At 40.3% G+C, this 16,418-nt stretch overlaps 1 protein-coding gene across 2 annotated transcripts in view; it reads right to left on the minus strand.

Annotated features, from left to right (window-relative positions):
* The window catches only part of ARHGEF28 (Rho guanine nucleotide exchange factor (GEF) 28), a 331,462-nt gene that overhangs the window by 159,566 nt on the left and 155,478 nt on the right, over nt 1-16,418 (minus strand). For both annotated transcript variants that reach the window (XM_011959260.1, XM_011959259.1), the window contains exons 5-7: nt 8,204-8,387; nt 5,592-5,772; nt 1,710-1,779 (exon numbers count right to left, since the gene is read on the minus strand). In XM_011959260.1, the coding sequence (XP_011814650.1) occupies nt 1,710-1,779; nt 5,592-5,772; nt 8,204-8,387 (435 nt within the window). The remainder of the gene's footprint in view (nt 1-1,709; nt 1,780-5,591; nt 5,773-8,203; nt 8,388-16,418) is intronic.

Raw genomic sequence — 16,418 nt, forward strand, 5'->3', positions numbered from 1 at the left:
ATGCCTTCTCTAAGACTACTTTTTTTTTTTTTTTTGAGATGGAGTCTCGCTGTGTCACCCAGGCTGGAATGCAGCGGCACTATCTCAGCTCACTGCAACCTCGCCTCCCAGGTTCAAGCGATTATCTTGTCTCAGCCTCCTGAGTACCTGGGATTACAGGTGCACACCACCGTGCCTTGCTAATTTTTGTATTTTTAGTAAAGACGGGGTTTTGCCATGTTGGTCGGGCTGGTCTTGAACCCCTGACCTCAGGTGATCTACCTGCCTCGGCCTCCCAAAGTGCTGGGATTACAGGTGTGAGCCACTGTGCCCAGCCAAGACTACTTTTTAACAAACATGCAGGTAAAGAGTTTAAGATCATAGTACCTGACAAAATACCTAGAATCCAACTCTTCTGTGAGGCTAGTAAAAAGCAGAATCAAAAGTATTGACCAGCTATTAACATTGGTGGCTTAGGAACAAGGGCCTTGTCGTATTTTTCCTCCTAGCCCCAGCATGAAGCTTGGTGGTTCTGAACCCTACCAGACCTATGCCCTTTACATTAACAGGTATTTTGTGTTGCTCCCTTCACTATCTTGAAATTAGGTTAGTAGATCACATAACTCTACCCCCTAGATACATATAACCTTATCTTCATGTATAATTAAAAATAAAAATCAATACAATACCCTAACCAAAATATGAAGCAAATGGAGAGGAACTGATGAGAAGATAATGTGTATTTCAATACATAAAACTTTTGCCCTAACTACCCTAGGAGATGCAATAATGTGGTTAGATTTTTGCAACCACTGGGTTTTGAAAACACACAATCAGGATTTATTCCAGACAAGAAATACTGGAATATGCAAAAATAAGCTTCCTAGAATAAAAACTTCTGTTTATTACTACAACTTACTAAAAGACCAAAATTATTTGCATATGGAAAAGCAGAAGTCACCTGAAATGAAGTAAGAATTGCATGCCTAGATAAACTGTCAAGTTGGAGAAAATGAGGAATGATGATGTTCTGCAAATGAGCTAGGTACTATGCACAAGTGGGGTATCTGAATGATTCCATGTGGCACATTGTGGAATAGAGTAGGAACAATGTAGCATAAAAAATATATCTTCTTTTATGAACTTCCACCACGAGTAGAATCGCACATGCCGTGTCTGAATCACCATCAGGACTGTAAACGGCTGTACAGGACAACTCTTAGTTGCACAGGACTGTACACTGATGAACATCCAGCAGCCCTGGTGCCTCAGTTCTAAATGCCAGCGGTGCCCCCCAACCCTCATGATGACAAAAACTCCTTCATGACTTCCAGAGTATCCTTGCTTAGCAAACAGTAGGAGATCCACAAAGGTGGAAGGAACTAAAGAACAAATGGTTGAAACAAGGACTCAATGAATGAACAAGCTGAATGAGGAGAACAATCAGAATGTCAAGAGAGCATCCTGAAGATCAGGAATGCGAGAGGACCTGGCCCAGGTCCCGGCAAACAGCACTCAGGACATTCCAATTAAATAGAGAGTGGAAACAAACAGTATACTTCATTTCATGCTGTCCGAGGACCCAGAGGCTTTGCTGTATCCCACACCCCTGACCTTGCCTCTGAGCCCCTTGGTTCCTGGCCAGCTTCACCACACACTTCAATGGACTGGTTAGCTTGTTGGTCCGGAGCACTTTCTGGCTGCCCTAAGTGGCAAAGGAGCATGCGTACCTTCTTCAGTTTCTGCACCGCTGGAGGGCATAGCTGTTCTTTCCTCTGGCCTGGCTTCTTGCTCAAAGGCCTAGGAAACAATGGGGGAAAAAAACAAGAAAGCACAGAAAACCATTTGAGGTTTCAGATATACAACAAAGAGGCAAAAGTCACTATCAACGATCTCAGAGCTAGGAGGTTGGGAAATAGTGGATGGGTGAAAGCCGCGGGGAGAACACATAGCCAGCACCCCAGGAGGAGGGCGAGCAAAGTCAGGAGAAACTCCAAGGCAGGGGCCAAAACTCTCCCCGCCACCAATCTTTTATTGCTTCTGCAGGTCACACCAAGCAGAAGGTTCTCAGGAATATCATGCATGTACCAGAAAGAGAACCGAAAATCTTGATGCCAGAAAGAAGGGCTTCTGGTCTGTGCATCTGCCACCTGGAGCAGACCAAATCCACATCCTAAGACACAGAAATCTCAGAGGACCAGGTGAGGGGCTAGGACCATGATCACAAGGAAGATCCAGGATGACCATAGGCCCTGAGCCGCAGGTTGGCACACACTGGTGCAGGCTGGCCCTGGGTGAAACTAAGTTGATGAGCCTTCCAAAAGGCTTTAGCAAAAAGTTGCCCTCTTGGGACCATCTGAATTTTCTTTTGACAGATTCCCCACAGCCAGTGAAAATGTGAAGAAACACAGAATTATGTATTGATGTGCTGAATAGTAAACCAGCCCAAGATGGCCCCAGCACAGGTTCTGAAATCAATCATCAGTATACTTGGGCAGGTAATCACATAACTGACATAGGTCTCTTATCCCCTTGGGCGTATCATTAAGCCCGTGGTGCTTCTTTCGTTGACTTTTTAGGAACAATGCCCTGCAGCCAGAGTAAAAGGAATGTAAAAAATATATACAATTTAGCAAACCCAGAAACAGGCAGGGAGCAACAAGTGCCTGGTCACCCACCCTCCATGGGCTGTAAACTCACCCCAGCCCCACCTCCAGGACACTGTGTTCTCTTCTAAGGCCCACCATGGAATGAGTGGCTGGACCAGAGCAGGTCCATATTAAGGGGTAATGAGGAGATGGCTGCATGAGCACCCATGGATGGAAGAGGGGTCACCACACAGGCTCAAGGCCCCATGTGTCTACCTGGGCTGAAACTTAGCCCCGATCCCCCTGTCTTTCAATGAAGAGAGTTGCCAAGCCTGTGTGAGAAAAGAACACCAGGCAATGCTGGTTTCTGATTACATCACAAAACTTGAAATAAGGAAACGCTATTTTCTCTTGAAAACAGAATATATTCAAACTTCATTTTTATCCTTATAAGTAATTTTGACTATACCTTTAAAAACTTAAATTTCCTAGTTGCTTATTAATTTTAGCCAAGCTCTAGAGTGGAATTATCAGCATTCAGATTGTTACGATGAAATAACTAAAAAGTGATTAAAAGACATGGCTAACAGTTTGCTTATTATTTAATTTCCTAATATTCTGTCTTTACGGTCTGGATATTTAGCACCACCTTCCATTTTAACATTTAATGTTTATTAGAAACTGTCAGGCCATCACTGTCAACTGAAATACAGTGTGAAAGTATGAATCCTTTACAACTCTGAACAAGTATGACTTCTAACTGGGTTCACCTGGAGAGCTCTTATATATTGTAAAGCAAACTCAGGTTTCCACAGCAAGGTTTTACCGTCATTGTTCTACAGGACTACAAATAACTAAGCAACACCCAAACCCGGAGACTAAACATGTCTCCTTGGAGAAGACTGAATATGGGCTGTAGTTCAGTGAGAACAGATCAGTCACTCAAATCAAAGTCACCATCTATAGCTGTCATATCAAAACAGACTTTTAGATAAGATTCAATAAAGCATGAATACTTTTTATACAAAATCTATATGTAATCTCATAATATTTATCATCCAAAGTTGTAAAGCTTTAGTGTGGACAACCTATAAAATAACTATCACTTGCTTACATTTAAAATAATATCTAACCAGGTAATATGCACCACAAAAAATTTAGATAAGAATACAATAGAATCACTTTGTCAGGCAAGTAACAATTAACGTCTTTGGATGTCATAAAGAATCTCTCAGCCCTTCCTTCTTGGTCTCTCTGCTCACTAACAGCCATATACCTCAAGAAAGGAAGGAAAAAGAGGGATGTGGAAACTTGAAACATAAGGCCATTCCACTCTCACTGATTCTTGTATCAAGTGTTTTTCATAAGATGAAAATCTCATAGAAACCGGAGAGCCATCTCCATTTGGCCTTTGTGATTATGAAGTCCACTACAATAAATTATTGAGGTATCTAGATTTACTCATCATAAATCTTCCCCAAGGTCATCAGTATTATCTCAAACATATATGAGAAATCACAAATCTAGCCTAAGACTTTAGAGGATTTTATAATGAAGCAAAAGTTCAATAAGAGTTTGTTCTGTTCTTTTCAGGATAGTCACCACGTGCCACGCCGCTGTCTGAGCATGTCTTCCAAGGAAAGGCACTTGGCTGAGCCCTGTCCCCCTGGAACTGATGCATGGCAAAACCAAGTGTCTGCCCAGCCGGAATAACCACCACTTGGTGCTTTGGTGAGAAACCACAATGATGGCTGAGCGCATGCCACTGCGCCCAGCTAATTTTTGTATTTTTAGTAGAGACGAGGTTTCAACATGTTGGCCAGAATGGTCTCGATTTCCTGACCTCATGATCTACCCACCTCGGCCTCCCAAAGTGCCGGGATTACAGGCATGAGCCACCGTGCCCAGCTGGCTTGAGTAGTTTTAAATGACAGGCATCCTTAAAAGACAACCCTCATTCTGTATATACTGTATGTGATGCTGTATGTCAGAAAATTACAAACCAAATTCCCTAAAACCTAGCAAAGAGAGAAAGATCATACTCTGAAGACCATGTTTTATTTTAACTGTTTAAATAAAACTCTATATGGAGTAAGCCAATAATAATCTTTGTTTGATACATAACATTTTTGGCTTATTTCAATTATATGAATTATGTGAATAATTATTTCAATTATATGAAGCAAATATTCTACAAAAGCTGAACCTGTGGTCAATGATAATAATGGTTTTCTAAGTTGACTTTTTACTCTGTAAAGCCTAAATAGTCATGAGACCTGTGCCTTGTGAAGCAATGTGCTTGAGAACACAGGAGGCCACAGGATCTGGTTAGTGTCCATTAGACCCTGGAGCACTGCCAACTAGATTGACTCAAGCCCCCTTACTCAAAATAACACTTTGATTAATCATAATTAAAAGACGGAAATATTCTTAATACTCTTTCAAACTCTACCAAAAAAAAAAAAAAAAGAGAGATAAAGTTGAAATGTTTTAAACCCTGAGATGGGCATGCTATGATAGCACTCAAAGGTGGGGTTTGGACCATGATGAGAAGGGGAAAACCTCTTTGGAAAAGAACTAGGTTTTTACCTGTTTCCATTCAAGTAGAATCTGTACTGGATTCTGTACTGGATTCTGCACTGGAACAAATGCTTAACTACATTTGAGCAATACGAAAATCTGGGAGTAGATATTATACATGTAAGATAGCCCTAAATGTAACTGCTTTAGATAATAATTATAATACAATCAATACATTAAGAGAAAACATCCAATATTAAAGCATTAAAAGCCAACTATGGAAAAGATTGGCTCAGAAAAGAAAATGAAAATATTATACAAACTATTATAAAATATATAATAATCTTCATTCTACTGATCTAATGCAGTTTCCAATTTCATGTCCCCCAAGGTTTCATTAAAAAAAAGTCCTACCCCCAAAACATACTGTTCTCATAATAAGAAATTGATGCCTGCATTCTCTGAAGCATGCATTATTGTATGTCAGAATCACTATGTACAAACCTTGACAAGAAAGGCTCTATCCCAAAAGTATTTCCGGAAGAGTTTAATATCTGCCTCCAACAAATGCTCGGCTGTGTGGTTAAGGGTCAGGGTCAGCGTTTCCGATGAGTGAATGTAATGCAAGGAGGCTTCTTCACTGAGCTGCACTCGGGAGAAGCTCGGCGACCATCTGCCCTGAAAACTGAAAAAACACAAATCAAAACCCACACAGAGCTTCAAAGACACCAGCCCCAGGATCCCAGCACTTAGGATCACTGCCCCAATCTTACAAATCCAACTGGCAAAATGATCCTTGAAAGTCACCTATGTGCGATAAATACATAAGATCATGAAAACAGATACTAATACAGCCACCTTTCTTTTTCCACCTAGAGAAGAAGTCTATTGAAAACCACTGACATATACTACATACTTTAAAGGTTTACATAAAGACTGAAACAGTACTGAATTTAAAATATAGTACTTTACCTCAACATTTCATTCTCCTTTTAATCTGAAAAGATGCCTCTCACTTTAATGGGGCTACCTGTAGTAGAACAAATTAGCTGGCAGCCAATGGTTTATTAGGTGATTACTGTGGAAACAGATATGCTCTCTAGGGAACATGGTGAGGTTTGGATGTTACAAACAAGTGAGATATTCATAACACATGGTACCATTGTTGTAAATCCTTTCTTGTGCAAATTAAAACATGCACAAATTTGATCATGTTGTATTTCTGAATACACTCATACATAAAGGAATGACATTTCCACCTAAATTCTTGAATATACACTTATTTTCTGTTGTATCTTGGCTGAGAAGATTTGTACATTTGTAAATTACATGTAGGCTTCATGGTTAGTATTGCAATATTTTGGATGGCTTATAACGTCCTGTAAGAGTAACAGTAGAGAAACCTCAAAGGGAAATATTAATGTTCTTGGATTATAGCACACCTCAGCATGTCATTTCCCACCAGACTGTTTCCAGATTCCTCAATTCACAGAACTAGCTGTATGCCCCTTTCCTCTTTCAACATGACCTTATTTTGTTAATGAATGTTTGCTTTACAAAAATATAGTATATTTCCAATGAAGTATATGTTATCTCCATCAGATGGAGTGACAAAAAGAGATCCATAAAGAACAGTTGTACTCTAAGTCTTGGGGGACCTCTCCAAACTCTTGACACTCATTACTGGCAAGGACTCCAGAAGTTTCCAGAAAACAACTCCCCATGCCAGTAACAAGTCACTGAGATGAATGGTCTCTGAACCTGAGCAATAAGGTCATTGCTGTTAATTTAGAATATGGAAGCTCTATCATCTATCACCAGAATTTAGCTTACAGTCTACTTTTAATCCCATCCATGAATGGATTTATTAGACCTAGAAACTTTAAACACGTATCGTCTCGTCTTAGACACAGTAAAAAGATATAAAGCTACCAACAGATGAAGTATGCCTCTAGGACCTCAGTGGAACACAGAACTGTTCACAATGAATGAGTCAAAGGAAGTGTTCTTGCCTTGCCCTTTTTAGCCAAGGAAGTGGGGTCGTGTTAAAACAAGGAAAAGGACAATTCCCTCCAGACAGGCTTGCCCCTTGGTTGATGGTCATTTGATCAAATGAGAAAAAAAAAATAAACAAAAAGCTCTGATTTCTACTCTAATGTCCACTTATGTACTACATAACCATAAATTAATTACACGGAGTTCCATGAGCCAAACAAGAAAAGCCAGTCCATTTGAACATGCCATGTAATAATACTGTAACAATATTTAATATTTATGTAGCATTTACTCTAACAATGGTTAATATTTATGTAGCATGTTATAATTTTCAATGTACTTTCCCATTTATACTTTGGTTTTTTACCACGTTAAGTCAAAAAAAATCACTATATATGAATCCATCTTTCATAAGCTAAGAATAATGACTGACCTGAACCATTCTAAGTAACTAACAATACACTCATTATTCAATGGAAGTGTTGATACTCTCATTAACACAGATAACATTATAGTTTACAAATTATTTTCTTTACTCTATTTCATCAGACCACACTGACCACCACATTGGTTAAATCATACCATAACATTTGCCTGTTATTCACTGATACAAAAAAAATTTATATCCTTTCAACAAATATTATATGCTGGACATTGTACTAGAGTATTGCAGTGGGTAAAACAGAAATAGTCCCAGACCTCAAAGGATTAAGAGATATATATGAAACAAATGATCACATATATAATTATAAATTAATATTGTGAATTAGTCATAATGTTACTCATACTTAACATTGTGAATTAATCATAATCATCGAAGAGAATAACACAGAAGGGGTGACATTTGAGCTGAAATCTAAATGCTAGCATTTCCCCAATTTTTTTTCATTATCACTCCTTTCAGAGCCTTTTGAGACCTTTTTTCCTGTCTCACCCTCATGAAGCATTAATACCAATTATATCAATATATCTGTTTATATGATCTACATATGTGCATGAGAGCTAACAGTAAAACATAAACCAACATTAGCTTATGATTTGGTTATTTCCATTTTTCTATAATGCTTGGCCAACTTTATAGAAATAGATTAAGAGAGAGACTATCAAGTAGCTAAACTCACTTTGTGACGTCTTCCACCAGCTTGGAGTGTCCGCCACGTAAAGCTAAGTCTAATGGTGTGGCACCGTCTTCGTTGGGTAAAGCTAAGGCCTGGACTCCCCCCGGGAGACACAAGAAGAACTGGGAAAGCTTAGCCAAGCCCCATCTCATAGCCAGGTGTAGAAGAGATTCTCTGTGAGAAGATACTGAAGAGGAAAAAACACATACCATATTAATTCCTCCATTTACAAAGATTGTTTTACATATTTTATCAAAAGGACAATGTATTTAGACATAATAAGAATGTCAGAGTTGGAAGAAATTAACAATGGCACCTAATCACTATATCTCATTTTACAAATTTGGAGAGTTCAAGAGGTTTGTGAATGGCCAGGTAGGCAGTAGGTGCTGGGGCCAGGTCCGCTCAGCATAGGCAGAGTGTTCTTTCCACCTACTGCATCACACATTCACGTCCTCTTTCACTAGACATGCAGTGCAGTCATCTAGGGAAGCAGGTTCTAGGAAAGGACCATTCTTTGGAAACAGATACTTGTTGATACGTAAAGAGTTCCTTGAGGAGATCCTGCTGCTCAGGCAGGGAGGCTCTCAGAGGCCAAGGCTGTGGAGGGACCTCTGTTTCTACCCTTTGTCCTCAACACTGCCCTTCCCCTGACGAGAAGCAGTAACAGAAATGGCTTCATACGCATCATCTCAAACTTCACAGCAGTGCTTTTACTCATCTACTAAATCCCTGAGATTATGTCAATATTGTCAAAGCCACCCCAATGCGCTGCTCAGGAAGCTCAGCCTGTAAGGCCCCTGCACAGAGAGCCCTTGGTCGGTCCGTGTGCGTCAGCTCCACTGTGGCGTTGGCCACTCTCCGTTATCATCTTCCAGGCAGATGGGTCCTTGAGGTATTTTATTCCCAATACCTAGCATAGTGTCTGGCAAATGAAAGCTATTGAGCATTTGTGGCATTGCATGGCAATTGGCTGTTAAAATCTCTACAGTTTGTATATGTTTAAATTACTTAGTTTGAATAGTCTGTACACTGAATTGTTCACTTTAAAATGCACACTGAGAACAAAATGACCTCCTTCTCTACAGTTTCCTGTCCATATAACACTATTTTACTATTCTATTATCTTCATTAGCACGATTTTACTATTCCAGGAGCCACTTGCCCAGGCAAATGAATGATTGCTCATTATAGGAACCTTCCGCAAGACTAACAAACTGTTCAGTAGAAACCAACAAAAGGCAGTTTAAACCCTAAAAGCAATCCTAACTACATTATGATCCTTCCCGAGTCCTGATCAAGCTTCTTCCCTCTCCAACATGCCCCGCCCACCACCATCCCCAACAAAAATTAAACTGGCATGGTGGTACTCGCCTGTGGTTCCAGCTAATCAGCAGGCTGAGGTTGGAGGATCGCTTGAGCCCAGGAGGCAGAGGTTGCAGTGAGTGGAGATTGCACCACTCCACTCCAACCTGGGCCACAAAGTGAGGCCCTGTCTCAAAAAAAAAGACCCTCATTAAGCCAAACTTCAAGTTCTCGATAAATTTTCACCTCACTGCTCCCCCTTCAAGACACCTCTAAGGCCCTGTGGAGGTTGTGTTCTCCCATACCATAGTAGCCAATAAACTCAACTTTGTCTTACCAGCAGGCTATGATAATGATGATATTTGGGAAGCCAGGTTTCTACAAAGCTCTAATTTGAAACAATTAGAAGGAAACACTCCACCATAAATGAATGCAAAAAAAAGGCTTAATTTTTAATTGTTTATATATCTATATCTATAGAGATATAGGTATCTAGATCAATGAATGGAAGGCATTATACTTACAATATGCAAATGAACTCATCACAGTGAAACGCCACCAACTTACCAGTATGTTTGCTCTATCAGTCATCTGTGTGACGCAGAACATATCCCCCCAGTAAAACAACATTCAAAATACCAAAATATCTAAAAACAGACAAGGCAATACATTCCTGCCAGACATTTGTTTAATATACTTGATATCTTCAGCTTTATGAAAATTGAAAGAACTATGTTAGCTATTACAGAAGTTATCTTTGACTATTTTATCCTTTGACTTTTGACCATTATACTCCTTTGATTAAAAAGTAAGGTTTTTGTTTTTAGATTCCCAGCAGGGTATCTAAAATGTTGGATAATATTTGCATTTTTCTTCCTTTTTAAATAATAACCAGGAAGAGACTTGTTAGGATCAGGTAACAAACATACATATGCACACATATGTGCGTGTGTACTCCCCAACATAGGAAAACCTGTCAGCATGAGATATTAACCAGGCATACTAGGATGGAATTTCTTTTTTTTTTTTGAGATGGAGTCTCACTCTGTTGCCCAGGCTGGAATGCAGTGGTGCAATTTTGGCTCACTGCAACCTCTGCCTCCCAGTTTCAAGGGACTCTCCTGCTTCAGCCTCCTGAGTAGCTAGGATTACAGGCACATGCCATTGCCCTCAGCTAATTTTTGTATTTTTAGTAGAGATGGGTTTTCACCATGTTGGCCAGTCTCGTCTTGAACTCCTGACCTCAGGTTATCCACATGCCTTGGCCTCCCAAAGTGCTGGGATTATAGGCATGAGCCACCATACCTGGTCAGGATGGAATTTCTTTTTTTTTTTTGAGACGGAGTTTCACTCTGTCACCCAGGCTGGAGTGCAGTGGCCGGATCTCAGCTCACTGCAAGCTCCGCCTCCCGGGTTTACGCCATTCTCCTGCCTCAGCCTCCCGAGTAGCTGGGCCTACAGGCGCCCGCCACCTCGCCCGGCTAGTTTTTTTTTTTTATATTTTTAGTAGAGACGGGGTTTCACTGTTTTAGCCAGGATGGTCTTGATCTCCTGACCTCGTGATCCGCCCGTCTCAGCCTCCCAAAGTGCTGGGATTACAGGCTTGAGCCAACGTGCCCGGCCCAGGATGGAATTTCTAAGACATATTTCTTAATCTGGATATAGTGAGAAATATTCCATGGTTGTACAGATTGTAATTTTCTTTCCCCTCCCAAAAAAAATGATCAAAAGGGAACATCTATACCTTTTGTGTCCCCTTTTCAAATTATACCATTGGTAAAGGGAACCATGGTATCAATTTAAGTAACACTTTCTGCCATGTCTGGTGCAATGCCCTAAATACCATTAAACCTGGAGTGTATTTCACTGCATTCAACCTGACCAACAGTGTGAGTGTGAGCAGATCTGTTTCCTCCACCAGGAGAGCTCTCCAAGCTTGTTCTGCTAATCCAGCTCCCTCTTCTCTCCTTCTGGCTCGCTCCATCCTCACATCTTGTTCAATGAGAGAGAACAGTAAACATGCAGGCCTGAATGGCTCACTGTTGACTCTCTTTCTGAGAATCTACCCACTTCCGGGGGAGGAGGGAAGGCAGTGGAAGAGAGAATCTTCTGATGTTTAAAGAAAACAAATAGAAACTGACCAAAATGTTGTAAGAGAGAGCTTTCTCATTCAGTATGAAAGTTCAGAGTGCAGAGTAAGGCAAACAGCTTGAAATAGGAAGCATCATGACATATATAAATAATTCTGCTTGTTATAGAGTTTCAGATTTCTTAACATCAGCCAGGAAAACAAATTATGGAAAGAGGTTATACAATTTGGCAGAGGTGAGAGTGTTTAAAATAATTTTTTTAACTAACTAAATGCGTCTTCCTGTTTGGTTGGTGCCAGGAGTTATTTGAACTGATGTAACCAAAGCAGAATTACCAATAATTGCTCTAATGGCAAACATTAAAAGGTATGACCTATAACATCATGACAGCATGAACAGAGACACAAAAAGGAACTGAACAGGCTGTACCATTCAATAAGCCATTCCTTACTGCATAACAGGAGTCCATCTGACCCAGATAGGAAGGGAGTGCAGACTTTGTGCTTCTCATTCTGCCAGGCATCAGTTTTTTTGCCCATCAAATGAGTCTGTCACAGTAAAGATCCAAGGTTTCTAAGAGTGTTCAATCCTGTTCTAACTCTATGGTTACGATTCTGCAAAAACAGCACAGGTCAAGAGAGCTTCCAGGCATCTGAAGCACAAGGGCAAGGAAAGTCAGACAGTTTGAGTGTTACTAAAGGAAAGCGGTTTTGTTACTGGTCAATTTGGAACCATTATCATATCTACACAAGATCTGGTCATACCTTTCAATTAGCCAAAGGCTTAGCTTGGGAGATTAAAGAATAAATTAACCTCTCAAATGTAGGCTAATCGATCATAGCCAAATGTGCCATTCTGTGGGGCGTATTGATAATAGGGGAGGCTATACATGTGTAGGGGCGGAGAATATATGGGAAAATATCTGTACCTTCCGCTCAATTTTGCCATGAACCTAAAACTTCTTAAAAAGTCTATTAAAAATAATAAAATAAGTTAAATAATTAACCAAGGTCTCCAGAACTCACAATCACTGCTAGAGGAAATGCAAACTGTTACAACCCCTTTGGAAAACACAGCAACATAACCTAATAAAGTTAGAGAAACTAACACAAATCCAGTCCACAACAATTCCATTCCTACCTATAAACCCTAGCAAGAAACCATGTAAAAAATTATAAATGGTCAAAATTCAAAGTAATCTTAATGTTCATCAAAGGAATAAATTGCAGTGCAATCATACAACAATATTCTAACAATCAAAATGAATTACAGATTAACACAGAAGGAAGTAATGAATATAATGTCAAGGGGGAAAAATCAAGTCACAAAATACACAGGATATGTTTCAATTAATATGAACTTCAAGAAGAGTAAAAGTTAAAATTATTACTTAGGCATATATACATAGGTTATAACACTATAAAGAAAAGCAAGGAAATGGCTATTATAAAAGTCAGCATAATACCTGTTAGGAAAAAGAGAAGAAAGTGATTAGGAAAGGAAAAGGGGTATTTGTACCCCTGGGGTCCATTGGTATGAGTGTATCTCTCTGTTTTTCTGTCTCTGTCTCCCTCTGCCTCTCTCTAACACACACATATATATACACATACAGACATGGGATAAATGATTTTTTCTGATATTTGCATGTGTATTAGTCCATTTTCATGCTGCTGATAAAGACATACCTGAGACTGAGCAATTTACAAAAGAAAGAGGTTTAATGGACTTACAGTTCCATGTGGCTAGGGAGGCCTCACACTCATGGTGGAAGGCAAAAGGCACTTCTTACACGGCAGCGGCAAGAGAGAGCTTGTGCGGGGAAACTCCCATCTTGAAAACCATCAGATCTCGTGAGACTCATTCACTATCATGAGAACAGTGCGGAAAAGACCCATCCTCATAATTCAATCACCTCTCACCAGGTTCCTCCCGTGGTACATGGGAATTGTGGGAGTTACAATTCAAGATGAGATTTGGGTGAGGACACAGCCAAATCATATCATTCTGCCCCTGGCCCCTCCCAAATTACATTTTAAAACCAATCATGCCTTCCCAACAGTCCCCCAAAGGCTTAACTCATTTCAGCATTAACTCAAAAGTCCACAGTCCAAAGTCTCATCTGAGACAAGGCAAGCCTCTTCTGCCTATGATCCTGTAAAATCAAAAGCAAGCTAGTTACTTCCTAGATACAATGGGGGTACAGGCATTGGGTAAATACACTCGTTCCAAATGGGAGAAATTGGCCAAAACAAAGAGGCTATGGGCCCTACGTAATTCTGAAATTCAGCGGAGCAGTCAAATCTTAAAGCTCCAAAAACGATCTCCTTTGACTCCATGTCTCACATTCAGGTCACACTGATGCAAGAGGTGTATTCCCATGGTCTTGGGCAGTTCTGCTGCTGTGGCTTCGCAGGTTAGAGCCTCCCTCCCAGCTGCTTTCATGGGCTGATGTTGAGTGTCTGTGGCTTTTCCAGGTGCACAGTGCAAGCTGTCAGTGGATCTACCATTCTGGGGTCTGGAAGATGGTGGCCCTCTTCTCACAGCACCACTAGGCAGTGTCCCAGTAGGAGCTCTGTGTCGGGGTCCCACCCCATATTTCCCTTCCACACTACCCTAGCAGAGGTACTCCATGAGAGCCCCACCCCTGCAGCAAACTTCTGTCATGGACATCCAGGCATTTCCATACATCCTTTGAAATATAGGTGGAGGTTCCCAAACCTCAATTCTTGACTTCTGTGCACTAGCAGGCTCAACACCATTGTGGAAGCTGCCAAGGCTTGAGGTTTGCACCCTCAGAAGCCATGGCCCAAGTTCTGTATTGGCTCCTTTCAGCTACAGCTGGAGCAGCTGGGATGCCAGGCACCAAGTCCCTAGACTGCACAATATGGGAACCCTGGGCCGAGCCCATGAAACGATTTTCTCCTAGGCCTCTGGACCTGTGATGGGAGGGTCTCCCATGAAGACCTCTGACATGCCCTGGAGACATTTTCCCCATTGTCTTGGGGATTAATATTCAGTTCTTCATTACTTATGCAAATTTCTGCAACCAGCTTGAATTTCTCCTCAGAAAATGGGATTTTCTTTTCTATCGCACTGTCAGGCTGCAAATTTTCCAACCTTTTATGCTCTGCTTCCATTATAAAACTGAATACCTTTAACAACACCCAAGTCACTTCTTGAAGGCTTTGCTGCTTAGAAATTTCTTCCGCCAGATGCCCTAAATCATGACTCTCAAGTTCAATATTCCATGAATCTCTAGGACAGGAGCAAAATGCTGTCAGTCTCTTTGCTAAAATGTAACCTTTGCTCCAGTTCTCAACAAGTTTCTCATTTCCATCTGAGACTACATCAACCTGGACTTTATTGTCCATATTGCTATCATCATTTTGGGCAAAGCCATTCAATAAGTCTCTAGGAAGTTCCAAACTTTTGTACATTTTCCTGTCCTCTTCTGAGCCCTCCAAACTGTTCCAACCCCTGCCTGTTACCCAGTTCCAAAGTTGCTTCCACATTTTCAGGTATCTGTTCAGCAGCACCCCACTCTAGTGGTACCAATTTACCATATTAATCCATTTTCATACTACTGATAAAAACATACCTGAGACGGGGCAATTTACAAAAGAAAGAGGTTTAATGGACTTACAATTCCATGTGGCTAGGGAGGCCTAGCAATCATGGCAGAAGGCAAAAGGCACTTCTTACATGGTGGCAGCAAGAGAGAGAGAGTGTGCAGGGGAACTCCCATTTTAAAAACCATCAGATCTCATGAGACTCATTCACTATCATAAGTACAGTATGGGAAAGACCCACCCCCATAATTCAATCACCTCCCACCAGTTTCTCCCATGACATGTGGGAATTGTGGGAGTTACAATTCAAGATGAGATTCGGGTGGGGACACAGCCAAACCATATCAGCATGTTTTCTTGCTAAGGTTTATAGGTAGGAATGGAATTGCTGTGGAACGGATTTGCTATGAGACACTAGTTTCTCTAAATCTATTAGATAATGCTGCTGTGTTTTCCAAAACGGTGGTAATAACTTACATTTCCTCTAGCAGCGATTGTGAGTATTGGAGACCTTGGTTAATTATTTAACTTATTTTATTATTTTTTAATAAGACTGATGTTCAAGGTCCTCTCCAGAAAAATTAAATCAGAACTTCTGGGGCAGAGCCAAGGCATCACACTTTTCCAAAGATTCTAAGTGATTCCAATGCAAAGCCAGAGTTGGGATCTGCTAATTTAAATAAATAAGTGGTTAGCAATATACAAACCTATATCTTCCTTTTATAACACAACCTACCCAGTCAGCTCTTAATTAAGATCTATTACGTATAAGATTTTACCAAAGAACAACAAAAAGAGTTTTCTGTGAGTTTTACAAGTGATTTTTAATCTACATTACTTACTGCTAAACCAGGAAAGCACTTAAACATTTAGCAAAATATTAAAGCTAAAATGTGATGGATACAATAATCTAGAAGCAAATATTTTTCAATACAAGTCAATTCAGAAGTACTTATATTTTTTAGGGCTAAGTAATGTTTCACAACACCTGAGTAGAGCCACTGAAATGTATTCAACACAATACGTTTTTAGAAGACTAATTTTTTTAAATTCAACTTATTAAAATAAGTTCCATTCTGATTTCCAAAGCCACTTATGTATTCATACAGGTCTCAATTTGTTCATCTAAGTCATTTAGTAGACAAACATTGATGAGACCATTATTATCTGCCAGGCCCTGTGGATACAAAGATGGGTGTGGTGGTCCCTGCCCTTGAGAAGCATACAGCTAGCTTACTTTTGTTCAGAATAAAA

The sequence above is a fragment of the Colobus angolensis genome, unplaced genomic scaffold, assembly GCF_000951035.1.
Source record: "Colobus angolensis palliatus isolate OR3802 unplaced genomic scaffold, Cang.pa_1.0 Scaffold49, whole genome shotgun sequence".
Taxonomy (NCBI): Eukaryota; Metazoa; Chordata; class Mammalia; order Primates; family Cercopithecidae; genus Colobus; species Colobus angolensis.